This window comes from Tympanuchus pallidicinctus, unplaced genomic scaffold (assembly GCF_026119805.1).
Source record: "Tympanuchus pallidicinctus isolate F22 unplaced genomic scaffold, pur_lepc_1.0 scaffold3, whole genome shotgun sequence".
Lineage (NCBI taxonomy): Eukaryota > Metazoa > Chordata > Aves > Galliformes > Phasianidae > Tympanuchus > Tympanuchus pallidicinctus.
In genome coordinates, this window is record NW_026294747.1 from 23,130,966 (window position 1) to 23,158,861 (window position 27,896).

General features: G+C 39.6%; 1 protein-coding gene and 1 long non-coding RNA gene across 16 annotated transcripts in view; one reads left to right on the forward strand and one right to left on the reverse strand.

The window, feature by feature from the left end:
- The window catches only part of PHF21A (PHD finger protein 21A), a 124,567-nt gene that overhangs the window by 76,695 nt on the left and 19,976 nt on the right, over positions 1 to 27,896 (forward strand). For 11 of the 14 annotated variants that reach the window (XM_052696907.1, XM_052696915.1, XM_052696904.1 and 8 more), the window contains 5 exons: positions 17,985 to 18,185; positions 21,849 to 22,103; positions 23,866 to 23,952; positions 25,672 to 25,968; positions 27,669 to 27,767. In XM_052696907.1, coding sequence (XP_052552867.1) covers positions 17,985 to 18,185; positions 21,849 to 22,103; positions 23,866 to 23,952; positions 25,672 to 25,968; positions 27,669 to 27,767 — 939 coding nt within the window. The remainder of the gene's footprint in view (positions 1 to 17,984; positions 18,186 to 21,848; positions 22,104 to 23,865; positions 23,953 to 25,671; positions 25,969 to 27,668; positions 27,768 to 27,896) is intronic. The other 3 variants (XM_052696911.1, XM_052696917.1, XM_052696913.1) reach the window with 1 other exon arrangement.
- Positions 6,771 to 27,672, reverse strand: LOC128087395 (uncharacterized). 2 transcript variants are annotated; one of them, XR_008209822.1, is made up of 4 exons: positions 27,175 to 27,672; positions 22,576 to 22,688; positions 18,971 to 19,099; positions 6,771 to 8,327 (listed from the first exon to the last, which is right to left on the reverse strand). It is a non-coding gene; the product is annotated as an uncharacterized LOC128087395 (long non-coding RNA). The 2 variants fall into 2 exon arrangements; XR_008209821.1 differs by lacking the exon at positions 6,771 to 8,327 and having other exon boundaries at positions 18,776 to 19,099.

The following is a 27,896-nucleotide window of genomic DNA, read 5'->3' on the forward strand; positions in this document are numbered from 1 at the left end:
GGTGCTGCTTTGTATTGCCTCTGTTAGCATCGGGTACACATCTGTAACAGATTGCTGCTGGCAGCAGCAGCATGGAAGATGGGCGTAGTTGCCTTTTTAGCAATGGACAAATGAAGTTATAGTGTCTGGCAGTGGTATATATGTCCAACCAATGGGGCAGAAAAAGAGGGGTCTGCAGGGCTGAGAAAGGTGAGATGTTCTGTCTAGGCAGTCACCCAGGGGTTTCTAATTCTGACTTTGCAAAAAAGTGGTCTGAAGCCTGCCTGGGATTTGTGAAGATGGGGCACGTGCCGAGCATCACTGATTCAGCCATCTATCTGTCTGTTTCTGGTGACTGTATGTGGAGGCAAGCGATGATTTATTTTTAAATTACAGTATTGCAGGAGTTGAATAACGACATAGATAACTGGCTTTTGTGAAAATACCTGTGCTGTGTTCAGCTCAGGTACTGAAAGACTGCAGGTACATTTCCTGTGCCTCTAAAATAGTCCCACACCATGAATTTAGTGTTGATGGTATTCTGAGCATCATTCCAAGAGCACAAAGTATCGCACGTGGGATGTATGCCCTGAGCACTTTCTTCATTTCAAATACTTGAATATCGCTAAAATTGGCAGTAAAGAAGAGCACAAAGTTTCATCAGGCAGTTACAACTCCACATTAATACAGATTCTTAGTGCTGAATTTCTGCAAAACTTCTATGTTTATCCATGTTCTTTTCAATTTTTATTAAGAGCAATTTCCTTGCAGGGGTCAGCAATCAGTTCCATTGTTGCAGCTGCCTGCAACTGACAGCTGAAAGGACCCTGTGGAATAGCGAGTGCCATGCAATTTGCAAGTACAGCTTCCACATCGTATCACTGCAGAACGGAAGCTCGTGCTTTGCAATGTCTGGGGTATGCAATTGGCAACAGAGTCTGGGAGCAGCCCACTGGCCTGGATTTCTGTCCCAGTCTCCTGATACTTACACCAAATTACAACTATCGTAGCTTTAACCACATGACACCAAGTACTGCCTTTGCTGCTGTATTCTCATCCCTTACAGTGGAGCTCAGCTCCTCCTTGACTTTATTCCCAGTTCATTCAGTTCTTCCCATTAAACTGTTGCAGTTCAAGGAGGCATTATCGTGTTGGAAGGTTTCTTTTTCATTGTGCCATCCCTTGTGTTTACATGATAAGTACAAGGAGCAGTTGCAGGATGTGACTGCACAGTCTCCACTGTGTAGTTCAGGTTTAAAGGAAGTTATGCCCAGCTGTACCCTTACCCACCCTCCTCCATGCTAGTGAGTTACTTCCAATTAATTCCCACTACGTGAGCAGAGTTGCCACATCTTTTTATTACAGTACATACTTTTGGTCCTCTTCTCCTCAGCTGGACTGAGCCACCTCAGTGCTTCTGCTTCAAATTCTGCGGGAGCTCCGGACACTTCAGTGCCTGGTATTCTCTCACCAAGGTGCTGGTGAGAGATGCTGGCTCCGATGCTGGGTTTGGCAGGAGGCTCAGCTGCCCAGAATAGAGGCACAGAGCCCAGGTACAGAGCTGATTGCACAGAGCACTGGCTGTTCTGGATGATCTGTGGTTCAGAGCAGGCTGACCAGCCCTGTGTGAAAGTTTCTGGTTAGTGGTGCTGAAAAGGGCAGTGATTTGTGAAGAGCGAGTGCCTGCAGTTTTCAATAAAGCTTTTAAAGCTCCCTGTTCCAATTTGAGATGTTACAGTCCCTTTAATTTTGGATTATTTTGACTAGGTACAGTTGCTAAGCCTTTCTGTCCTCGTCTGCCTCTCCCCTCCCCAAACAACATAAGCCTCTAGAAGTCCACGGTGAGCCATCTTCCTACGAGCCTTGCACATATCACATATTTAATGAAGGCTATTAGCTGGCTTGTGGTTAGGTTGAAAGAAGGAAAGAAACTTGAAAGGACAGTGACTAATACCTAGCTTGTGTCAGAAGATTAAAATACACACATTTTCAAAATAGCAAGCCTTGAAATACATATTTAAGAAATTCTTCAGCTTGGTTTGTTACAGGAGACCACATTTAGGTATGTCATACCCAAAAAGCTTACTAATAGCTTTTACAGGTTCTTTCTCCAGAAAGCATTTTACTCGCACTGCCTAGACCTGCTTGCCCATTGCAGTCACCTGCCTTCCCAGAGCACTGAGTGGGTGTGCACATGGGAAGCTGCTGCCTTTGAGAAACGTGCAAAGTCCACCTTTCCACTAGCTGACAAAGGAAGTCACAGAATACACATCACATTCTTTTGCAGTTTTGCTAGTGCTAGTGGAATATGTTGCTGTTACTAACTTCACTTCTTCTATTAGAATACAGGGTATTTTGCCTTTGACAAAATGTAGTACAAGGCCAGAGCAGGGATAAGCAGCAGAAAAACAACTTGTGTTACAAAGTGCAGCTCACACAGCTAAACAAGCCCTGCAAAATGCTGGGGTGACTAATGTACCCATTCATGAGTTCAGTAAATTAATAAAATCATGTTATTTTGGGGACCTATTTTTTGCTTCTGATGTCTGATGGTAATTTTCCAGTAGTCTAGTTTTAATGAAAACATTTACTCATGTAAATTAGGGTTTCGGTTTGTTTGTGTTTACGTTATTCTTTATTTTTGTAGAGAAATATCTCTCTTCATCGTCTACTTTCAAAAATCTTTTGGAGTGCTCTAAGGGGATGTTATCCTTCCTTGACGTTCCTGTTTTGTTTGGATTTCTTCTTTCTTTTTAGTTTCTGTGAAGTAATGTAAACTCTAGTTTAATTTGCTCTGCCATCCCCGCAGTCCAAAGCTGGTAAATATCTTGTATCGTGGCCCATCTGGGTAGTCATAGAAACAGGAGACCTCCATCCTCCTCCTTGTTGTTGGAAATGGCATGCAAACAGGGCATCAAAGTGATGTTTTCTGAGTGCAAGAGAGCCCTGTGAAGAGCCAAAAAGAAAGATTTCTTAGTGGGTTTGTTCTCTTGCAGTCTGTCAGAGCTGTTATTAGAGTACGCTCTTGTTTTCTCTTGAATATCTGGCAACAGGGTAACAGAAAAAATGTGAGTGTCATGAAAAAAGCAAGCTTGCACGGTTAATCTTGTCCCCAGCTTTTCTTTTCTTGATGTATTTGTCTTGGATTGGGCTGTTAACTCATGAGGAGGTGGGGAGCATGTTGCTGCAAATCGTTTGTGCTGCAAGTGGCTGAAAGAACCAATTGTGGAGCGCGTGTACAGGACTGGCAATTTCTCTTCACTGATCCTCTGGCCTCTTAAAGGAAAAAAATGGTGAAATAATTCTGGCAAACATGCTCGAAGTTGTCACTTGCAGAACAGCAGCAATGCCAAGCGATTATTCCAACCGAATGAATGGAATGGGCTTAGCGATAGCGTGCAGTGCCCATCCCTGGGTACTCCAGCTGTGTGCTCAGAAGCTGAGCAGGGCCTCTGAATGCCAACCAGCCCAGCCAGTTATCAATGGCTGTGAGTTCCCAAAAAGGGCTGGAGAAAGCATTTTGTAAATAGCAACTTGCTCGTCATCTGAGAGAGAGGCTCAGTCAGCACAAAGGGGCACGGAACAGTTTGATTTTATGTGTGGGAGAGAAACCTTCGTACAGGCTGTTCATGCTGAGCGTGCTGCTGCAGGCCTAAAAGCAGCTGCCTCCATGCTTCCACTGCTTATACAGCTTCTCAACCAATGCGGGTCACTGGGCAAGCTTCCGAGCTGCCGTAAATTGATGGGGGAAGTCAGTTGGTGGCCTCGTGCTGAAGATGAATGCTGTGGTTCAGGGAGCTGCTTGGTGTGAGAATCTGCTCTGAGAGCGTTAAAGGCTCAGAGCAAAAATTCTCATTGCATCATAGCTCGGGTGAACTGCAAGAGGAGGACAAGGGATGTGGAGGCAGAATGCTGTGATCCTGCAGCTCGTAATAAATATACAGAACAGGAGAAGGCCGCTGAGTTATTGTTGCTATTTGTATAGCACTATCACTTGTTAAACATTTCAGAAGATTTTTGTAGGCTGGGTTTTTGCCCTGCATAGCATATGGGCAAATAGTGGAAGGAAACAAAAAAAGGAAAAACAATTAAGAGTGTCTGCAGGGTTAAATCACACATTTTCTTAGTCAGTTTTTGCAGGCTTCCTTTTTTCATTGAGTAGTTCTGTCTGATACCTTGCTAAAAATCTTGGATGAGTATTCCCAGCAGTTCTTGTGCTGCCTCAGCCCTCCCAAAGGACGTAGGCCTGCAGGGAGAAGGGACCTTACAAGGGGTCTGTGTGCCCTTTGTTCAAGTCAACCTGACAAGGTGTAGTGCTTCCCCTGCAAGCTTTGTCTGTCAGTGCAAAAACAGTTATTTCTGCTTGCTAGACTAAACCACTTTTCAACTCAGCTTCATGTTGTGCTTGTGACAACCTGTTTTTTCTTACCCTGTTCTGTTTCCTGATTTTTTTTATATCTTTTGCATCTGAACTTCCCAGCAATCAGTGGCTGTGTGACTGTCTTCCTGGGCAGGCTGGCACATGTGGTTTGCATTAAACGTATTTTTTATATGAATGTGTGTATATATGGTCCTCCAAACAGTTATCGTGAAAATCCTACTCCACTGCCAGCACAGTGCCAAGTCAAGTAATGCTGTTTGCACATTTCAATCTTAAGTCGTCTTCTTTTTTTGATTTCTCCAACACCTATCACATACTGACATTCTTATTATCATTGGTTAATGTTTTTTCTCAGACTTTGTTCTGGTGTCTCTCTTTTTAGAGTAACGTTGGATCACTGGTTCCTCACATGCCCTTGCATGTATTTACTGCTCTACGTGTGGGGGTGTGAGAGATAGATATTTTTAAAGCCTCTTTACTCACATCCTGCCCCAACTTGAGATGAAATACAGCTGAGGATAGCTTTATCAAAACGAGCAAGTAAAGATGCTGTACTTTCTCAAATGTGTGCCCTGTAGCATTTGTTAGAAAACAGAAAAACCCTGAGGCTTTTTTTTTCCACACGACATCCCTACATTTCAGCATTGGTTTGCTATATTCAGAAGCAAGGTGAAGGAAAATGTTTGCTCAGCTTCTTCTTTTCAGTGGCTCCCTACCCCACAGCCCACCTCACCTGAAGCATTAGATTTCAGTCTAATGTTGAAGCTCCCCTTCTGCCCCACATGCTACAAAGGTTATCTGAGAAAGTGGGTTTTGTGAGGGCTTAGTTTTATTTAAGAGGAGCACACGTTATGCGTATGAAACTTTAATTAGGCTCTGATGCCAAAGCCAGTGTTGCTTCAGGTTTGTTCTCTGGGTTAATAACAAAGCCTGAGACCCCATTACGAGGGAAGCTCTCAGTGCCCAGGACACAAAGCAAGATGGCTCACCCCAACAGCCTGTCTGTTAGTTGCTAGGTTGCTGTAATCTTTCAGCTTTTCTCAACAGTGCAACGTGTGTTACTTTTAAATAAGAAAAAGAAAAAGAGAGAGAGGGGAAAAAAAAAATCCATCAGTGCAAAACCATGGGGAGGAAAACTCCTGTTCTGTGTTTTACAGCTCCTAGAGCCCAGTGTGCAAGGTGTCTATGGAAATTCCCCGGAGGAGACTTGCTGAGGCTGCTTTTGGAGGGCCTGTGTTGTGAGCTGATGCTGGCAAACATATTCAGAAACGCTGAGTTAGGGCCAAACAAGTAAAATTTCTGAGTTTCACTACAGCTCTCTGATGATACCCCTGAGTGCAGGTTCAGCTGGTCAGACTGGTTTGTAGTGCAGCCTGTCTTCATCCAATACACTGCATGTTCTCTGCATTAGTATCACATCAGGCATAGGCTCTCAAAATACACTTACTCGTCATCATGTGCAAATACATATAGTATTTGTTTCATCATTGCCATCATCTTTTAAAAAAAAAAAAAAAAAAAGTTAATTTGCCTTTTAAATGTAATACAGGCCTGCAGAGGCAAAGAAGTAGTCTTGGTCTCTCCCTAAATACAGTTATTATATATTTGTATCACATAAAGAAGAATTATAAGAGGGCTTACTTGCTATTCCTTACCACTTTTTGACAGAAAAGTCTTTGGGGAATTTTAGAGAAATTCATCAAAGGCTTAGTTAGTGTTCGTTTTAAATCTGTAGCACTCATGGGCTCTTTGTAAAGTTTGAACAAAATAACTGTTAACAAAAATACTCCAACCCCCACCAATCTGCAGAGTTTTAGCCTCTTGGATTGAGATTCTCTTCCCAAAGTTTAATGAGTGTTTCTCACATTTACGTTTATGATCTCAACAGTCCTTAAGTCTTCCAAAGACTATTACATAAACAGTACCAAAAACCTCAGTAATTCTGTTCTAGGAGTCCTTTCCCAGCCTGCATATTTCTGTATGTGCAGATAAATGATCTGCCCTCCTCAAAGCCCTCAAGATCTCCTTCACTGACATAACAAAACAACAGAACTTCACTGTTTTTGTCAGATCTTCTGTAAAAAGAGAATGATGAGCCACTGTAGAGCAAAGTATTTCCTACTGAAGTATTTTCTAACAGGCATTGGGGAAAAGAGTAAATACTGCTGAAAAGTTCTGTAGAGGCACGTTTTGCAGGTCAAGAGTTGTGTTGTTTTGTTTGTTTTTATTATTAAGAAGTCCCATGAGCTGCAGTATTGCACTCTTTGGAGGTGAGGTTGGCCCACTTGTCCAAAGAGCACATTCCAAATGGTGGTAGCTCTGACGGCTGACAGGCCACGGGAGCAGAAGCACCTCTGCAGTGCTTTGTTCTAAGAACAGTCTCAATACTCAGTGCTTCCAAAATGTACACCACGAAAGATGAGAGAGCAGGTTGTAGAGGCATTAAGTGCAATTCCTTTGTGCATAAACTGAAAATTATTTTTTATGGGAGTAGGAGCTAAGTGTGGTGCCTCAACTGTTGATTCTGCCTTCCTTCAAAGTGCTGTGCTACCATCCTGGCAAATGTCATTCCCAGCTCAAACCTGAGTGTTGCATTACAGCACTGAGACACTGTAGAATCATTTTTTTCAAAAACAAGAGATATGGATGCTTTATAGAATTTTACTTAATGTTGCAATTATATTGTTTCAGATTTATTAAGTTGGAGAGGGAACATCATCTTTAGTAGAGAAATTACATCTGACAAAATTCATCTCACCTCTTAGTTGATACCAAGTGCATCTGAGACACAGCTTTCATTGTTCATCCAAGCTTTCATTGTTCATCCAAGAAATGAATATTACAAAAGTACTTTGGTTCCCACTTTGAATAGTCTGCCTTGGAGAGAAGTAACTGTCCTCTGACTCTTCTGCCTTCCTGAGGCAGCCACAACAACTTGGCAGTATTGAAATCACTGTTCTCAGTCACACACGTTAATTCTGATTTAATGTCACGTGTTATATGGGCTTAGGTGGCACAAGTTAAATTTCATTACAGATCGAATTGGTGTCTTCAGGTAAAGAAAATTTGGGAAAGGAGGTCCAAAATCTTAAACAAACAAGCAAACAAAACTTACTATGAGTTGGAAGTGGGATTTATGTTAAGAGCTTTCAGAAGCAGTGTTAAACTTCCTAATAGAAGTATCATCTCTGTTTCCTTTGTACTGATAGGGGATCTGTGGCGACATTCACCAGAACTCTGAGATAAAATTCCTGTATTGTTCTGAACAAGGACAGTGCTGGATTCATAGCCTGGTTTGGTTTGCACCATAAACAGATTTTGTTTCAGACACTTCAAAGTTACCAAGACACAGAAAATGACACATCATTTCAAAATATTAGCTGAAGGTTGGGAAACGTACTGTAGGGAAGAAGTTAGATTTATTTATGGAGATGCATGCAGATGCCAGTATCACAATATGTTAAGCACCAGAAGAGGGTTGTGAAAGGATAATGGACCTAAGTAGCAAAAAGAATATCATAATCATTCACTTCTACAGGCCAGTTCTGTATGCAGTTTCATGTTATGAAGGCATTTGAAACAGTTAAAAATTCCAGTAGATAATATAGAATGTCATTTGGAAGTGCAGATTTTGTAAGGTTTCATTTATTTTTTTGACTAATTTGGATCCCATTCCAGATTGTTTACAGTCCCTCCTTCCAAATTTGTTTCCCTTTTATCTGTGTAAGCATGTGCCGAGACCATTGCTCAGTATACACAAATGCTAATCTACCTTAATGCACATGGAAAATAGCTTTCCTGGCACTGAGTTTAAAACTCTCATAGAATACGTTATTAATCGAAGAAGTCTCTCCTTTTAGAAGAGCTTATCACTTATGTGGTCACCGTCAAGAAGGTTGCAGATGAATATAATGCTCTTTGTTAACTGGTGTCGTCTTCAGAACATACAGCAAACAACCCTAGGTACCTGAAACATATAAAAAATAAATTTCAGAAGTAATTTTCCTTCTCTGTACTCTGCTTGCTTACTCCAACATGATCTAATTATAATGTAATGACAACTTCTTTTATATTGCCCTGCATGCTTTAATACTCCAAATGCATTTCTCTTGGCAGATCTCTGCAGCGAGGTGAAAGCATGGTAAATATTCAGTTCCCTGTAGTGAATAATTCCCTGGCTTTGCATTTGGCATTCAAATACTAGCTCATGCACCTACGGAGGTCTGGAGTGTGGTTGTAGGGAAGCAGGTAGGGTGAAGCTGTTGTCTGTCCACCTGTGTGTCATGTAGCTGAATATTTTTTTGCCACTAACAGGGCTTCAAACCAGCTTCTGCTAATTCTGCAGTGCTGAAGTCTTCCTTTTGTTCCACATGCTGGTCTTGCAGACTCTGTTGAGCCTTATCAAACACAGCCAGTTGGTGCTGCTGGTATGAAAGCGCGGGGGAGCTCTCATGTGGAAGGTTAATGGAGTGTAATTATAAAGAAAAATGAACTGCTCAACCACTCTATCTCCCTCTACCTGCACTGAGAGTGACAAGTGCTCTGATCTTTTATAAACCCTAGAGCAGAGGTTTAACAGTCTAAAATGATGACAGAATAACTGTCAAACAAGCAAGCACACTGTGAAGAAGTGGTATGAACCTACGGACAGAAATGTTTATGTTCCCTTCTGTGGTCTCTGTTAGTACTTTCTTTCTTGCTGTTTATTGTCCATATTGATATATCATATCTCAAATGCATCTTCCCATGAGGTGTCCATCAAAGCCAGAAAGATCTTTGTGTTCCACACATGACTTCTTCATTTATGCTCCTCACGGTACTGTTACGTTGCTCAGTGGAGTAATGGCACCTTCCTAAGGCATTTAGATCCCAAAGGATTAAACTTTTATAGAAAAGAGTTCTCGGGGCAGCAAAAACAGCTACTGAGATTTATGTTGCAGAAACTGACCAAAATTTTAGATTAATATCAAATTATATGCGTACTTAAATGCTTATGCTTGATCCTGTTAGCTGTTAGGTACTGTGTACATCTGCTAAAAACAACTGTGCGTGTCAGACGCTTTTTGTCTTTCATCTAGCAGGCAGATTTTTTTAAAAAGACTTTCTTCTTAAACAGGAAGTAGAGGAGAGACGCCACACGTCAAAACCAAAAGGGACAAATGAGATAACTACTTCAACTTCCTGTGATTAGAAGCCATTATATTCTACCTCAGCACTCCTGTGTGATGTCTCCTGACTTCAGTGAGACTAGGATGATTTTGTTATCAGGAGACGAAGTTTTTGTGTTCCACAGCCAGAGAGCAGGTGATAGATTGGGCTGCCAGTTATTCTGAAGGCCATTGCAATGTCAGCAGGTTGATGTGGGGAAATTTGCCCAGTCAAACCTAGCAGGAACCCACACTCTACATTGTAACGGAAGGGAAAAATAACATCCCAGTAATTCTGACCTGGGAATTTTTTTTCCCGTTCCAAGACTGGAATTAATAAGAACATGAATGTGTAAGCAAGGCATACAATGAAAGGCATCAAAGGAAGGTTAGTTTGTGTTGCTCAACTTCATTTCTCTGCTTGTGACCAGCTTATATTTTAGAACAAGGTGAAAAATCAACCCTGAGTATATCTGGTCGTTAGTGCCCCTGGAGAGACATTCATACTCTAAAGGGGAAGACTGTGTTTATGTGGTGTCTCAGTGCCAGGGAAGTGAGGCCACTGAGAACAATGCTGGCACTTGTGCTGTCCCTGTGGCCCATCAAGGCTGGGCATGAGCAAAGGCTTCTCAGGATTCCCACACATGTAGTTATGGAATCTCCAAGAATTAAATTAAGCATTTCCTTTGGAAAGCTGTAAAATTTTGTCCTGGAAAATGTCAAGCCGTGGCACGCCATTGTAGCTCATCTCAGGCTCTTCCAGCATTGACCCATCTTTGCATCTTATTTCAAGGCTGAATTTGTCTACTTTCAGGTTGCAGTCATGGAATTATCATTCTACATTTCTCAGAGACACTCAGAACCCCCCCCGCATGCTCAGAAGTATTGCTACCCGGTCAGATGTCTCCTCTCAGCTTTCTATGTCATGAGCAGGAAGTGCTGAGCCACAGGAATCCCCATGTTGCACAGCATTGTTTGTTGGGTCTTCAACTGCGTTTGTGATTTTCCTTTGGACTCTCACCAGTAGCTCTGCATCCTTAGACAAAAACTGTTTTTAAAAGAGATAGAACTGCATCTTCAATTTTTTAGTAGTTTTAGCCATACTTAGTGAGATATTATTTGCACTGAGATAAACACAGGGGCAAAGTCCTCCCTCTCTTTTCCATTTAAATTGGATGGCTAAGCAAGAACCTTTACTTTTTTTCTGGTTGTTTGTTTTTTTTTTGTGTGTGTGTGTTGTTTTTCCATGGAGAGGAGAGTCACTGTTGACTGATCCACAAACTTATACAATGAAAGGCCAGCGATTTGGATCTGCAGTACTAGTTTGATTTCATGTCTTTTCTGTGAAGCAGGCACTGTTCTTCGTTTTGATCATGTTTGGTTAACTAAAGAGAAGACTAGAGCAGGTTTGGCTGGGCAGAACACCTCTTGTTTGACCTGCTGTTTAAATGTAGGAATCAGAAGAAAAAAAAGCCTCTCACTTGAGATGAAACTACAGCTTTTTGCTCTGGTAGCTCATTCTGCCTATTAAAGACTGCTCAATAGTGAATTGCTGTGTGATGTTGGTAGTGAGGGGGTTTAACTGAATCCATGTTTAATAGTATTTGGTTGACAACATTGAAAGGAAAAAAGCCTGCCCACTGCTGCTTAAGCAGCTGTGGTAAATCCCCAAAGAAATACTAACGTTTCCTCTCATCCCTAGAGGATCCCTTAGCCAGCTGATCTTTGAAACAGGTTGATTACGCTGCATGCAAAATGAATTGAATAAAACTACTTCTACATGTTTTATATTGTTAACATTCAATTTCATGGAATATTTTCCATATTTTCTAGTTCTGGAAAGAATTAATACAAGCGTCTACTTCATTCTGTATCTCTGTATCAAGTCTCTCTGTATTTATGCCTTCTTTTTGAATTTCTAAGCTCTGCAGTTAGTTTATGATCTCTGTAAAGAAACTGTGGAAATGAAATACTGGATGCTGTTGACAATATCAAGGTAATCAACAGGTTCTCCTACAATACAGTCCGTGCATACAGATGTTCCTCTTAATAGAAGAGAAGTTTACGTCCTATTCTAACCTCAAGTTAGTCATCTTGCTTGGTACTTCTGATGGTGCATGATCTGTGTGTGTTTCCTGTCACGAGGAGGAGAGGTGTGATGCGGTCATGGGAAAAGCAGTGGGATGCACAAGAATCCTGCTGAAACTGATTCATTTTTTCTTGTAGGGACTGTGTTACTGTGCAGGAGCACACTGTAAAATTATTCTGTGACTACCCTTTCTGTTTGAGCTATTCAAAAATATTAGGAGGTAGCAGATTAGAAAGTAGATTGTTTTATTGAGGCTGATGATTTGTAAAGCAAGAAATAAATTCCCTGATGTATAGTCCTCTGCTGTGCTTACTTAATTCAGACAAATTCTCTTTAGAAGATGTCACATTATGATATAAATCAGAGGTTAGAGGAGAGAAGCAGCGGTATCTCCCTGTTAGAGGTGCTTAGTTGAAACCGCTGGCTGCCATGCAGAGCTGTGAGCCACTTGCCCGAGGAGATCATTCCCACATGTTTTCCTGCGGTAAATTTTCTGCTGTGGTTGTATACAGTAAGTTTTAGTCCGTGACATTTTATGAGTCCAAATTACAGACTTCTAGAAGACGAGTTCAGTCAGACATAGAAACGTACTTTACATCAAAGTTCAAAAGAACCTTTGTTGTGTTTCTTCAGAATCCAGGTTTTTGGTTTTTTTTCCCAAGGAGAATCTGTTTTCCTGAAATATATGAACTGGGGAAGTCAATATGGAGATGGGCAAGATAAGATAAAAATTAGCACCTTTAATGTGGTAGTCAGCAGTGTAATTGTTTCATTTCTCTGACCATTTCACGTGGAGATGATCCCCACATCCTTTTACCAGCTTGTGTTTGTGCTCAGAAGTATTTCTGAGAAGCAGAAAAACCTAAAACAAAACAACAATCCTTGTCATGCCTTGCATTCTATTTCTCCTTACATTGCAATTACCCCGCTTAACTGTTTTTCTTGTTCTGTTTTGCCTGTTGTCATGTATTTAATTCTCCATTCATTAATTGCTTTACTGTTTAAATATTGTAGATGTTCTTTCAGGTTTCTTTCAGTTAACAAAAGTATTGGGGCAAGTATTGTATTTATTTAATGTATAAGCTGAAGGAAAACATAGTGTATGTAGTGCTCCTGCTAGTTCAGTGTCTGTTGCCTACTTTGTGCAGCAAGTAGGAGAGATTCTAAAATGAGAAGACAGTGATGCATAAGGCATTTCACGGTACAGCATTTCCTTCCAAAAATTAATTGATCTTGTGTTGCTGCAAATGGTAAAAGGCACAGTACTGAAAATAAAGCAATCAAGAACTCGCATAAAACAGAACGGCACAGCAGCTATTTTCAGTCATTTTCGTTTATAAATCTAGTCATAATTTAAATAAAATAGAAAAGTTGATAAGCATTCTCTCCCATTAGGAATGAAGGAACTAACATTATTTTCAGAATGTGCATAAGCCATTTCTGAATTATTTCTAGCAACTTTGAGAAGTGTTTTTCTGTCCTAATGGAAAAATCTCACATTCAAAATAGGTATGCATGTAGACATGCAGAATACGTCTTTATGTCTCTAGTGCTTTTAGACATGTTTTTCGTGGGCTGTGTGGAGCACAGACTCTTTGGGACACTCACTGGTGTGTTGGCGGTGCAGCCACTCACTAGATAGGTAGGGTTAAGATGTCTGTGTTTAATCAAACACACAAAGAAACAAACAAACAAAAACACTTGGAAAAAATGAGTTAGGTTAGTAAATTGTAGAAAGAAATATGCGCATTTCAATACCTGTGCCCAGTAATGAGGCATTGGCAGTCTCAGTCCCACTGCTGGCCGTGGTGGCTGTGTGCCCGACAGAACACAGGCGATCCCTTTCCCCACTCTCCCAGGGGAGGCAGTTTCAACTCACATGTATAGATGGCAGTTTGGAGTAGAAGTAGAAAGTTTGACCATGTTTCTTGAAGGGGAATAATTTTTTTCTAATTTAGTTCATTTAGATTTTTTTGTTCATCAAACAATCTTGAATGTGAATCGAGCACAGCTAAAGATGCAAAGTTCTGTACAAATACATGGTGACCATTAAAGATGTGAATGTATTTCTTTCCGAAATCTGTCAATAGAAGTAAAATCCAGTTTTATTATACAATGGATTTTTTTCCTCACAGTTGTGAAATACGGCATCATGGATTTCTATCATTGCGTTCTCCTACTTTAACTTTCTGATGCATCAGCAGATGAGCATACAATTATTCTCCTTGCTGGTAATCTTTCCACTCCTAAATTCCACTCTCAAAACGCACACCCCTGGCAGTTTAAAGAGTAACTTTAAACTCTACATAGAAGCAGAGGTCTTTCATTTCTCATCAGGCACTGGCAATGCGAGGGAGGGAGGCAGGAAGAAGAGACTGCAGGGCAGGGAGATTCCCTCCAGCCTTTCCACTCCCGATCCTCTCTTACCATTTCATTCTCAGCAGCTGGCAACTTCTAAATCCCAGAGAACGTTTCTTGCTCATTGCAGGGAGTAAGAGAACAGGGTGCACTTAATAGTTTACTACTGGAGTCGGTGGAGCAGGAAAACAGGTCACTGGTCACTGGCAGGTACTTGGTAAATTCAAAGCACATCAGCTCTGGTTTTGTGATACTGAAGGTACGCACTGTGAGGCTGCTTGGTACTTCACATCTTTCTCTTTTTTAAGGAGATTTTAACGTTAAACTCTTTTATAGATCTTTGAAGTTTAATAACAGAGCCTCTTTAGATAGGCACAGGGGGTTTTTTTGGAATGTTGCTTGGATAAAAAAGAAAATGTGTCACCAAATGTAATGAGGGATCTAGTATTTTAAAATTTGCTGTACTCACAGTACCGCTTTTTCATAGACTGATTGAATGATTTCGTGGAAATAATTTTTGGCTAATAATGTTGTGCTTAAAGTTTTATCAAGGACTTTATAATGAAAATATTGCTATAGAAGAAAGCTTTTGATAAGAGCACAGAGAAGACATCTTTTCTTGTCTCACTGAGGCACGGTGAGATGCAGAGGCAGATTTTCTGCTTAATCAAACCAAAATAATGTAATGCTGTGTTTGATCTGGCCTGAGATGTGAACGAGAAAGTGCTATCACTAAATGTCACTGTATTGACTACATTTATTACTTTTTAGAAGGGGTCATATAAGGTGTGTAGGGCTCTGTGAACTCAGTGGCATGAAGAGTTCTTGATGAAGTTAGTGATGAAGATGTCAAGACAGCAAGAGCTATTACATTATGCAGTATGCTTTCAGGGTACAGCTCGGCAAATAGAGTTTGTAGCAGCCTGACCATAACCATTGCAGAGCACAAGCAATTATTTTTTGGGTAGGATACAGCTCAGATGAAAGGATGTGATTATTAACTTATTTCACATTCTGGATGTAAACAGAGGCTTTGAGGAAAACTCAGTAAACTTGAAAGACAAATGCTTTTCACACATTTGTGGCACTGTGGGAAAAGAAACTACCTTAGGAATACGGGTGGGCTTTAGAGCTTTCTGACACTCAGAAAGCTGCTGTGTTATGTTTATGTGTTTGCAATTGAGTTATTCTCAGTTTAAAACTCTGAAGTTGTCAATAAGAATGCAGTGTTTAAATATTCTTCAATTAAAAATGGAGGGAAGGAAATGGCAATTATTGGGAATATTTCTTAAGAATTCTGTGGTGCTTCTAGGTCACCTCAGTGTCCCTTGGCTTTACCAAATGTGCAGCCAGGACTTTACACCAACACTGGCAAATTTCAGCTATGCAGGTTGCACATTTTGGGGCCCAAACTACATTCAGTATTGATTAAAAACAGCCCAATAGCTCCCAGGAACCATTTAAAAACGCTGCTTTAATGTAGTATGAAGCCACACAGTAGACTTCCTTGCTTTCCTGGCCTGAGCTGGCAGTGGTGCTGGGAGGATGCAGCAGTGAGGTGCTGCGAGCAGGCATGGCCTGAGCTTGGTGCTGGTGTAGGGGCAGCCTGAGCTGGTTTGGGTAATTAAGCTAAGTAATTTCAGAATACGTTGTTCAGAGCCACTCCTGATAACTGCTAGCAAGCACGTAATCCCCACAGCCTTCCAAATAGCATAACGATTTCTGTAGTGGTACTGTGGTATTTTTACTGACAGTTGGTAGAGGAAGCTTAATAAACTGCGTCAGCAATTGGCATTCTCTGCAAACTTCACTTGTACCGCTCTGAATCTTAAAAGCATTAGATGATTCTTTCAATTTAATATCTGCATAATGGATGTGGATGGCAGGATACACCGCTGCCAGGCGGCTCGCAGCAGCTCTCTCCCCAGCAGCGCCGTTGTTGTGTCCTATTGGCAAGATGGGACGAGATTGTCCTATTGCCTCCTGTCCTGAGTTGGTGCTGCAATTCTTCAGCCTCCTGTACAGTACGTTTTTGGCATGTATTACATAGACATGTTGCAGTATTTCATCTCCTGCTCTGCTCCCTTCTCGCCTCCCCCCCCTTGGTTTGCTCTTTGGAAATGTTTTGCAGCTCTTCTGCTTGCTGATGCAGCACTTCAGTTTGCGGGTTAACATGGTTGATCTTCTCAGACAGCAATTTTAAATGATTGTTCAGCTATTCCATGTTTGAATGAGCAGATAGACACAGGCCACTTAAAACCATGTAAATCATCTGAATTTGAAAAATACTTTATAAACCCTTAATATTTTCTCTTAGTTCTAGGCGGGAACGGCTTCCAGTTTTTAGGTTTTGATATCTATTAGCATTCTTCTAGGTGCAGTGTAAAATATTTATTTTGCATTCCTGCCTACTACAAGCTCCCTGAGTTTTCAATGAGATTGAGCCAGTGTTTCTGTTGCCTTTGGAGTGCGGTGTGCATCCCTGCCAGGGCCATCACCACAACTCCAGGGAGGTTTTAGAAGGGTGGTCTTCCTCATGTACACTTGGTAGCTGCTGAATTCAGTCTTTTGCAAAAACATCTGTACTTTGAATTCACAGTTTTCAACCCTATGAAACAGAATCTTTTAAATTTCTTTTATTTTTGGTTGATAATGTGTTCTCTCTTGCTTTTTAAAGTTCTGGTTCTCAAAAAGTGCCTGTTTAGAACCCTGCAATTTTTTGCTGTTTTCTAGGTAAAAGGTTAGTGTGTTAGGCATGGTGCAGCCTTAAGCCATCATAAGCAACATACTTGGAAGTAGGTGTAAAGTATGAGAATGGGAACTACAAGAAGAACTGATACTTCACTACTTCAGAGTTCCATAATCCTGCATAGAAAAAAAGAATATATATATATATTAACAGGGAAAGATTGTTTTAGTTGGTTGTATGTATGTGGATTATTATTTTTTTCATTCTCTCTCTCTGGTTTGTACTACACCCTAATAGAAATGCTTAAAAAATAAAATAAAATCCAAAGATTGGATACTGTCAGAAAGTTTTTGTTTCTTTTCATGCAAGTGAGACTGCTTCAGGCAGCTCCTTCTGCCAGTGCCAAGCTCTGACTGAATTGGTCTGACCATCAGACTTTTTGATAAAATTTCCTCAGGCTGGCCCCTGGCGTGTCAATTCACTCTTTAGTGTACTGCTCCACATCCAGCCATGCAGTGTAACAATTCTGGAGTACACATCTGAATCTTTTTAAAGCTACCCTACATTGGTGGTGGTTAGAGGATCAGAAGAGATGCTTGTTTCCTATCATGTGCACACACAAAGAAGTCTTGTGGTATATGCACTCCTTGCTGTTGCTAAAGCACACGAACATAAAACGTGAGCCCTTATTACCCATACAGTGACAGGGTATCTTATCCCATGAGTCATCTGGTCTGGTGTCAGATCTTTGATCTTCTAAGGGTACCTATAGCTACCAGGAGAAGAAACTTCCCTTTGAAATAATTTCAAATTTTCATGAAAGCCATAATATCACAGGAAGCATTTAAGCTTGGAGAAATAAGTCTATGTCTTTCTTTCCTGCTGTAGGTAGCCTTATCTGATTTTCTTTCAATTGACAATAATATTGGACTGAATGACCACACATCAGTGCCCTTCCTATTCCCCACTTTGCACACAGTGTGGCTCTCTCGCCAGTCATTTTCTGTGCCTAGAAGTGCGTGTCAGAAGGAGACAGAGACTTTGGAATCTGAATGCCAACAAGTCTCAAGTGAATGTATGCTAATGAGGTCTTGCAGTGGTTTGTGCCTGGAGTGGGGTGAGTTTCCACAAGGAGAAAAGGTCATCTTGTTGGACAGCATAGCTAATGGAATTCAGTCCATTAGTTATCACCAATGTTTAAAATTCTAAAAAGAGAACTCCTACTGCACTTTTGTATAGTCCTTTATTTACCTTAAATGCTTTTAGGTATTATTATCTTCTCTAACATACGCAACAAATTAACCATCATCGTATCTGTTTATGTTTCTATTTGTCTTGTAGAAAAGAGTGGTGGAACAGCTTCGGAAGAATTTGATAGTGAAGCAGGAACAGCCAGACAGTAAGTTTCAAATACAGCCATTGGCACAGTCAGAAAACAAGCTACAGACGCCACAGCCACAACCACTACAACAATTACAGCAACACCACCATCAACAGCAGCAGCAGTCTACTGCACCCTCTCCAAATGTGATTGGATCACAGGTAAGAATTGCCAGAGCAGTTCTTTTCCTTGCTGAAGGTAAAGTTCACTGCAGAAAAATCAAAGTTGCAGACAGAAAATTACAAACTTTCACTTTGGCCTCTTAGTGTACCAATATTAATTTATCTTTCTGTGCATGTGCGCATATCAGTAGTTTGGTTTGGTGTGTCATTTTTTTTCTTCAATAACCACCTATTAGAGATTAAAAGTCAGATCATAATGTCACAAAAAAGAAAGGTGGTCGCATCATCTTACTTAGAAATAAATAAAAGTTTAGCAAATTAATCTGTCTTTTCCACAGGTGCATATGTGATTACCTATAGCCAGTAGATCTCAAGAAACAGTAAAGACTTTGCTTGTACTGTATGAAGTGTATGATTAAAATCACTTATTTTTAAAAGACTCACAGTCTTTGTGAGCAAAATGTAAGGAAACAATTCCCTCTTCTTTCTGCCTGGCTCTTTCTAAACAGACATAACTCATATGTAATAATTCTTAACCGAGTCTGCACACATTAATTTAAGAGGATACAGTGGTAGTTACAAAGTTTAAATTTTAGATAGTTGTGTATTTATTGGGAAAGCACATTAATTTCACTACAGTATGGGATTAGAGATATAATCCCAGAACTCACCAGGGAAAGTGGACCTCTTTACTGAGAAGGAAATTGCAAGCTAATTCCAAGTCTCTACTGTTCAAATAGTTGGAATCTCAAAAGTCTGCTAATAAAGCAGGTAGAAAGGCAGGGGTACATTTTATAGTAAGAGGATGTGTGACTTTTTTTTACCTGTTGTTGCCATCTCAGCAGCTCACATGGATAGCTTGGATAGGCAGATGGCAGAAGTCACCATTTGCTTTATGCATACTGCAGGGAGTTGCAACCGTAACTTTGACTGGTAACCGTTCTCTTCTTTTCCTGAAAGTAGAAGGGGAAGAAATGGTTGGGATCTTAGCTATCTCGTTAAGTGAGCAAGTTGTTTTGAATATTTTCTAAAAATATCTGTGTGAGGCTTAGGTACTTGAAAAAGAATATTGAAGAAATGAAGCAGACTTGTCTAAGAAAAAGATGGTCTTGAGCACAAACGTCTACACTGAATCTAGGACAGAACTATGAAGTGTGTCGTAAAACGGTGAATCACTCTTTGCTTTTCAATCAGGAAACACAACTGCAAAAGCAGCCTTACATTTTTGTCCTTGTTCCACACTTTGCGTTCACGCTTTAACTTCCAGGTCATATTCTGGGTTGCAAAAACCCAGGTTTTGTTTAAAGTTAAAGAGCCCTCTAGTGAAACAGTCACAAAACTGCTACACCCTTCTGACTCCTTGATGCGGTTGCACTCAGAAAGTAATTAGGAACTGAAAGGCAGGTCTCCCTCTCATTTGAATAAAAAAAAGCCAGCTCGCAGCCTTAAGTGATCTGTTTTTGTTTATGTTGGTATAACTCTGCAGTATCATCACTTGCTTCTGTACTTGGAATCTATGTACAGGTTCTCTGTTCTCTTGCCCCTCAGTAAAACTGCGCCTTCTCTTTCAACAAAGATACAAGGAACATGTAATGTCAAGTATTTTGTCTCTGTATAAAGGTTACTGCTGCCAACTTTTGTAACAATACATTTTCCAGTAAAGAGAATGCTTTCAATTGCTATTCTCAGAGTAATTCAGTTCAGGCATAAAGTTATATATACTGCTTTAATAGTGACACTGTAAGATACTTGATGTAATCCAGTCAGAGGGATATTTTTTCAAAAAGCAGCAAGCCCGCTGGAAGCTCGTACTATTACAATGTTATTATGTGAAATAAAGCAAACTTGCTGTGAATGGTACTTCAGTATGAATTCATGCATTGAAAACCTTTTAGAATAACCGAAGCAATTAACGCTCTGCAAAGTAATACAGAAATTCAAGCTCTGTGATCTGCTGTCTGAAACTATGCTCTCAGTACTTTCACACTTAGCAGAACCCCTTGAAAGTGTCCCAGTCTTGTATTACATGATGGATTACACTTTTCTTTAAAATGTTTATAGGTGGGTGTAATTCTTGTGAAAATGATACGGTGTTACATCTTATTGGAAAAGCTTGAATAATATTCAAGCTGCTTCAGGGGAAAGGAGCCTCTTGCTTTGGATACAGTGCAGTAGAGGTCAATGAGAAGCTCTTATATCTAAAGTGGAAAGTTAAGGGAATTGTTCAAGTTGAGACAAGGAAAAAACTATTATGACCAGACTTTATATAAATGCATTAAAATTGTAGCACAAATTATTCTTTGATTTGGCATTATACAGAGATTTTTTCACACTTGAGTGTAATTAACAATTAGGAGATACAGTTTAAGCAGTAAAAAATTGGTGATGTGAAGGCAAAACACATTTTAGTTTAAGGAAATAGTTATCAGAGAAAATACTGAAAAAACCAACTGGAAATATATTACTTTATTAGAATGAAAAGAAAGGTCTTATGCCATCGTAATTCATAAATCTGAATCAGGCATGTTCAGAACATGAGAAAGGCTGCCTGACCCCTGGTTCTCCATTTTTTTCTGTTCCAAAGTCCAGCACCATTGTCAGGAAGGAATGGCTCTTATTTCATTCTAAAAGCATTTAATGATGCCAGTAACCGTTTTGAAGATGCAGACTCATTAATACACTGGATTTTTTACAGCAAAGACAGAAGGGATAAATTCTGCCATTCTATCAAGTGTCATTCATCATGATTTTTCTGTGCACATTGTGTTCTGATTTTATATGGAGATCTTCCTGCCTTGTTACTTTTTGAATGAGATTGATATTTTCTGTTTTCCTCAGTATCTTAGAAGATGGTACATTTTAAACCAAAATTGGGAATTACGGTTGTTTAACTTCGGAATGCACTTAATTTGGGGCATAGTGTATCAATGCATTTCAGATAAATGCTGACATTAAGTGATTCAAAACCACTTTCTTTAAAACACGCTAACAGCAATCTGAAATCGTGTGCATGCACCAAAACTACCCCCACTCCCCCATTCCAGTGAAGTTAAAATTAATTGCCTGCAGCTGGACAGGCGTACAGCCAACTCACAACTCCAGGATAGCCCTGCTGGTATTCTTAGGAAAGAACATGAAGGACTAAATTACTGTCTGTATGTCTAAAACTGAAATTTGGACTAAGCAGAATCAAAACCCCTTTTTGTTCTTAAAGAAAAAAATAAGGTTATGAGGTTTTTTTTCCCTCTTCCTCTGATTATGATCTCTGTAAGTAAAATTTCCATTTGGAATTATGTATTTTAATTGATGAGAAGCTAGTTTGCTGGTTTGTTTCATAAACTTCCAGCATATAGGGTTGATGTTGACAGTACACATTTACAAGTAGTATGAAACTAAAAGATCAAAAAAAAACCTTTACACCTCTCTCTGCTAACACTTGGTTGTCATATTCTCAAAAACTGTTTTTGAATCAATCTCTAATTCTGCAAATGATGAAAATGTTCCCAACAGGAGCCCCAGATGAGATTTCTTTCTAGCTGTCCAGTTTTCAGAAGAGTAAAATCATATGCATGTCTGAACAGTGGGCAGGTAGACTTAGTGCTGCCTTTTCTTCTACTGTCTGTTGTTTCTGATGAACCAGCCCACATCCTGTCTGATGCCAAATGTCTCTGTCTCTTACAGTGTTTTTTCTGTTTCCTCTAGAAAACGGTAACTACAGCTTCTATGATCACCACTAAGACACTACCTCTCGTCTTGAAAGCAGCAACTGCGACCATGCCTGCCTCCGTTGTGGGTCAGAGACCTACCATTGCCATGGTTACTGCTATCAACAACAACCAGAAAGCAGTCCTCAGCACTGATGCGCAGAATGCACCGGTCAACCTCCAGACAACAAATAAGGTCACTGGGCCAGGAGCTGAGACAGTCCAAATAGTGGCGAAAAACACAGTCACTTTGGTAAGCATTTTGTGTGTTTGCCCTGCAAATATGTGTGGTTTAGTTTGCAACAGGGCTATAGAAAAAAATATATCACATTCTTGTACCAGAAAGGCGAAGAGTAGGGACTTACGAGACTTCGTAGGTTGACACTGCTAAACTGAAAGACCAAGAGAAAAATATTTATTCTCTACACGGGTTGTTACTACTGTTTGGCTCTATAGAATTAAATCAGTGCTGTCATCACCTCTGTGTAGTAACTGTTAGTCACGGGGAAGCAGCAATTGTTTTGCCCCTACGCAGTGTATGGGCTGTGTTCTGCAAAATTTCAACTCTTTTGTTTGGTAAAGGTGCTGTCAGAACTTCATGGCTTGATCCTTTTGGGCTTGTGTTTTACATTTTTTGAGTCAATCTCTCTTGTCCACTTTCTGTGATAAAGTCTCTCATGTTAGACACACCACTTAATTCTGCTCACTACCATGTCTTCACTCACCACTTTTTCATACGCAGGTCCAGTTTCTTTAATCATGTATTTTGGAAAGTGCTCTGATTATATCATACAGTCTTTTCCAGAGTAGTTAACTTGCTGAACAATTAATGAGACACCTGGAAATATAAGAAGAAATGTTGTAGAATTAGATTATATAACCTTCTTGGACTGGAAATTAGGAATTACATAGGATCACGACAGGGAAATTCCACTTTTGAATTAAAGATTAAAACTTCACTAAATACAAATCTTTATTTATCTTTGTTTAAAAGTACAATTTAATAAATACAGTTTAATAATGCAGATCAAAGTAATTTTACTTCCTGATAGGGCATCATTGTAATCAGGATAGAACGCATGGAGTTTTTTCTACTGTTCCCTTTTCCAGAGTCATCTGTTGCCCCTGTCATCTGACTTCCATGCTTCTGCTTAATCTCTTTGCTGAATAACCTACTTAGGCTGTGCAGGTGATAGTGTTATCATACTTACACATGACTTAGGTTTTGCAAGCACATTTCATAAAAATCTCAGAATATTTTCCCAAGCTTTAATTAATCAGCATGATACCTTTTTGAAGTAAACCACAATCTTATGTGTATGGACAGAAGTAGAGAAAGGTGGAAACTAACATGGATATTAATCTCAAAGAATCTCACTGAGTACTCAACTAGGGTAGTTAGTAGCACTAATCAGATTAATTACTTGGCAACTCCAATTGATTTCAGGTAGAAAGAGAAGTACTTAGGCCTCCTTAAAATCAGTGCTTAATTGCTTCAATTGACTTACGTTTGAATTTTAGGCTGTGCATTTACAGCCCCTCAGAGTGTCATTAATATTTCTAGAAATAGTAGAGTTCTATCTTCCAAATTTTCTCATTTGTGTGAGATAATCTTTCGTTCTCCTGGATGCCATTGAATATAATAGGATAGTGTAGCTGGACATCAAAGCCTGAAGTTACTTTCTGTCAGTTATAATGCCATTTATGAACTGTTAAAACAAATCATAGTTTCATTATCTTTAGATGAGGTGATTTTTAGATCACAGACCACAGTGGTTAGTACAGGTGCACTAAAAGGAGAGATGCCTTCTGTTTGTAAACAAAGATATACAGGCACTGGAAAGTAGGGGTACTTCGGTTTTCAGTACATTTGTAATGAAGAAGCTGCTATCATGAAAAATTATGGAGTGAAAAGCCAGGAACATCAAGTCTGAAAATGCATTCAGGGTGTTGATTTTGGTGAACAACATCAGAGCTATTTTTCTCTGATTGAACTATGTCTTACATTCTTACAGCAGGTTCAGGCTACACCCCAGCCCATAAAAGTGCCGCAGTTCATCCCTCCTCCCAGACTCACTCCTCGTCCAAATTTTCTTCCACAGGTAAGTGTATAGAGAGCAAGCAATTGAAGAGGGACCTTAATTATAGCATAAATAGGAGAAACTTTCTGAGAACATCATGCCTGTCAGTCTTTATTGGTGACATGGTGGAGGAGACAATTCATCTTCATGGGAAGGTTCAGACTGGATGTACAATAGAGCAGAACAGAATGATTCTTTTTGAAGGAATCTTCAAAGATCATCCAGTCCAGCTGCCTGAGCAGTTCATTATCCAAATGCCTCTTAGAATACTGACAAGCACGAGGTAACAACTGCCTCTCTAGAAAGCCTGTTCTAGTGTTTGACCATCTTCACAGTAACAAAAGCTTTCCTAATATCCAGTCAGGAAATAATTTCTTACTGTGGGATCATTTAGGAGTGGAATAGGCTGCCCAGGGGAGTGGTGGAATCCCAGGGTAAAGCCCAGGGGTTAGCAAGACCTGTCTGGACAAAGCCTGAGCATCTTGGTCTGCATTGAGTGTTGCCTTGTACTGAGAAGGAGATTGGATTAGAAATATCCTGAGCTTCCTCCTGCCCTGCTTGTCTTGATTATGAGATTAGCATATAGTGATCATTTATGAATGTATTTGCATCAAAAGGAAAGAACCCACTGAACTGGTGTCAGCAAAAATCAGTGCATCACCTAAGGCCTTAAATTGCTGTAATTATTGTTTGCTGCTCATAAGCAAGAAGGAAAAACAAGATGTCTCTAGGTTGTTCACAAGTATTTCTGTACTGCAGCAGAGAGTTATTTCTGATCACAGCTGAGCAGTAAAATTTGTAGAAAACAGATTTTTTCACAGGTTGGAAAAAACACTGATTCTTTCTTCATTAAAAGAAAAGATCTTGGAGGAACTATTTCATTTCCAACATATACTTGGCACTGACTACAAGCCTTAATGTGGTGCAAAAGAAAAAAAGGAAAGTATAGGCTGGTGTCTGTTGGAACATCACCTTGTTTTTAATGATGAAATCCATTGTGGAGTATTAAATGTGGATAGGACAACAGAAACTGAACAGTGAAAAAGACTTGATTTTCAGAGTAATTTATTCTGTTTCTGTACACTGTAATCATATAAGTAAAACAATGGGCAAGAAATGAACAAGCATCTATAGTAAAGTATTGAACAATTTTTGTGACTCATGGAAGAAAAATATTACTAACTGCCTTTACCTGTACCCTTCAGCATTTTCAGTGGGAGATTAATGTATTATTGTGAAAATTCTATTTATTTAGCAAGAGTGGATGTGCAAGTGTCTATTTAGACATGTACAGAGTAATATGATAACAGTGATAACAAGGATTTTCTGAAAAATTGTTGAAGACTCAGTATAAAGCCCTGAGACACACTTCTAACATGAAAGTCTCTGCAGTGCCTGTAAATATTACATTAGTTTTTGGCTCACAAAAGCAGTGTGTTGATTTAGACATATATAAGGCACTTGGCAATATACATGTAATATAAATATCTGTGCATCCAAATGCCATTTCAGGGACTGTGACTGCTTATGCAAATGTTTTATGGATGGATCTTATGAAAGTAAATTCGAAAACGTGCCTTTTCTTTTTCATATCATACTTGTGACTCTATGCTAAGAATTACATTCTGTAAGGAATCAACCTTGCATGGATTATACAGGCTGAATTGAAAGACTTAGTAAATAATTTTTTCTGCAGTATTGGTATATGAATATCTCTCTTCCTTTTTTTTTCCCCCGTAGGTTCGACCTAAGCCAGTTGCCCAAAATAACATTCCTATTGCCCCAGCACCTCCTCCAATGCTTGCAGCTCCTCAGCTTATTCAGAGGCCTGTGATGCTGACAACAAAGTTCACACCCACCTCTTTACCCAACTCTCAGAACTCCATACATCCAGTTCGTGTAGTTAACGGGCAGACAGCAACCATAGCCAAAACTTTCCCTATGGCACAGCTCACCAGCATCGTGATAGCAGCACCAGGTACCAGGCTTGCTGGACCTCAGACTGTACAGATCAGCAAACCAAACGTTGAAAAACAGGTACAGATGAGAAAGTGTCTGCTGAATAAGCATACTGGATGTATTGCTTTATGGTTTTGGAGAGGATAAGAAATGGAGAAGCTTTCATTGGTTGCTGGAAATATTCATGTTCCAACAATAGTACAAATTATGAAATTACTTCTGACTCTTGGGGTAGAAATAACCTTTTTTCTGTAACATCTTCTTTTCATACTTTAAGAGTTTTATTCTCTCTACTGTTCAGCTTCCGTTGATTGCAAGCAAGCTATATTCCAAAGCTGTACTAATTTCTTGGAGACCGTGTACGAACCAAAATCCATGTTCATATGAAGCCTTTAAGAAACACTGGAAAAATATTTTCAGTGTTTTTGTTTTTCAGATGATGCCAACCAGAGAAGCAAAAAAAAAAAAAGATGCAAAACCATAGAAGTATATAATCCAACAATTTCTTCCTTGATCTTGTAGTCTTGCTGTCTTACAATTGGAGAAAAAATAGAGTCACTCATCTTTAGAGGACTGGTAGTTTACCATGACTAAATTGGGTTAAATGAGCAGAAGGGAGACCCTCAGAAACAGAGCATTCTAGATAATTAGTTTTAAAGTCCCTCTGCACCAAAGACTTTCTTAAAGTTTTTACTTTAGCGTGGTTTGCGGCTGCTGCTTCCTTGACATTCAGTTGAAGTGAAGCAATCTTCTATTTCACTTTTAATTCTTTCATTTATTACACGTTAGTGATAGTATACCATTATATAATGTATAATGCATTATCTATAGCATACAATGTGTATTTGTGTAATTATGCATATATTACTATACATTTTACTTACAAATCTTTCGTAGACTAATGTGCCTTGAAGTTATCTTCCACGTTTGAAGTCACCTATAGAGACTGAGATAATCCAGTGCATGAAAGACATGCTTATGTTCTGTTCTCCCTATGAATTCACTTGAGTAGGTTCTTGTGTACCTCAAGGCAGTTCTACAAGTTATTCAGCAGTGCGTGCACTTTTCATTTGATTTGAAGTAGTACTTTTACAATACTATACTTTTGATGCCTATTCCTTTTGATGTCAGCAATATTCATTTGCTCTTCAAATAATTACTGGAAAATCAAGGAACTGTTGAAAAACATACAGAAAAATGTTGCTGGTTTAATAATACATTAACTTTTCAGTATATTTTCCCTGCTTGGTAGTGAGGAAGAGTTTGTGTCTTGGTAGAGATTACCTCAGTTTGTAGTATCAACAGCTGTGCCATGGGTTAGGGGTTGACATGAAGAGTTTTGTGGTATCACTGACTTAAGAAAAAAAATGCAGAAAAATATGAGGTCTTTGGAGTCAGAGAGAGAGTTTTTGAGCCATTCATAATTCTTCAAGAAGATTGAAGAGCCAGAAGTATAAAATGCATGTAACCATGCAGAATGGTTTTACCTGAAGTTTTCCTTCCCAAACAGCACAGCAACTTCTGTAATGGAGTTAACTCTTGTGATGGCTTTTACTGCTTGCATGGCTGCTTGGGTTAATGGAATGGTTGTGAGGCTGCTTCATCCTTTGTTAAAGCAAAACAGTATTTAATATTCCTCTCAATCCGATTCTTTGTTAATACACTGCCAACTTTAAACTGTTTTTCTTTGTATCTGTTGAAGTATTTGTTTTGCTTTATTAGTCAAAATAAAATAGTCCTCCTTATCAGAGAATGAGAGAAACTTTTTTTTTTTTCAGACTATTAAACCACATGTGGAAGCAGAAGAGAAGCAAACAGAAAGTCGTACAGTTACTCCACCTGCTGCACCGAAGCCAAAACGAGAAGAAAATCCACAGGTATCAGAGCACATCCAGAGTTTTCTGGATGGAAGGAATTCCTTGTCCTCCAGAAAATACTTTTTTTCCTCCTTCTTCCCTTAAGATTCCTAAACTTTCATATTCCATATATCCTATTGGGCAGCAGTA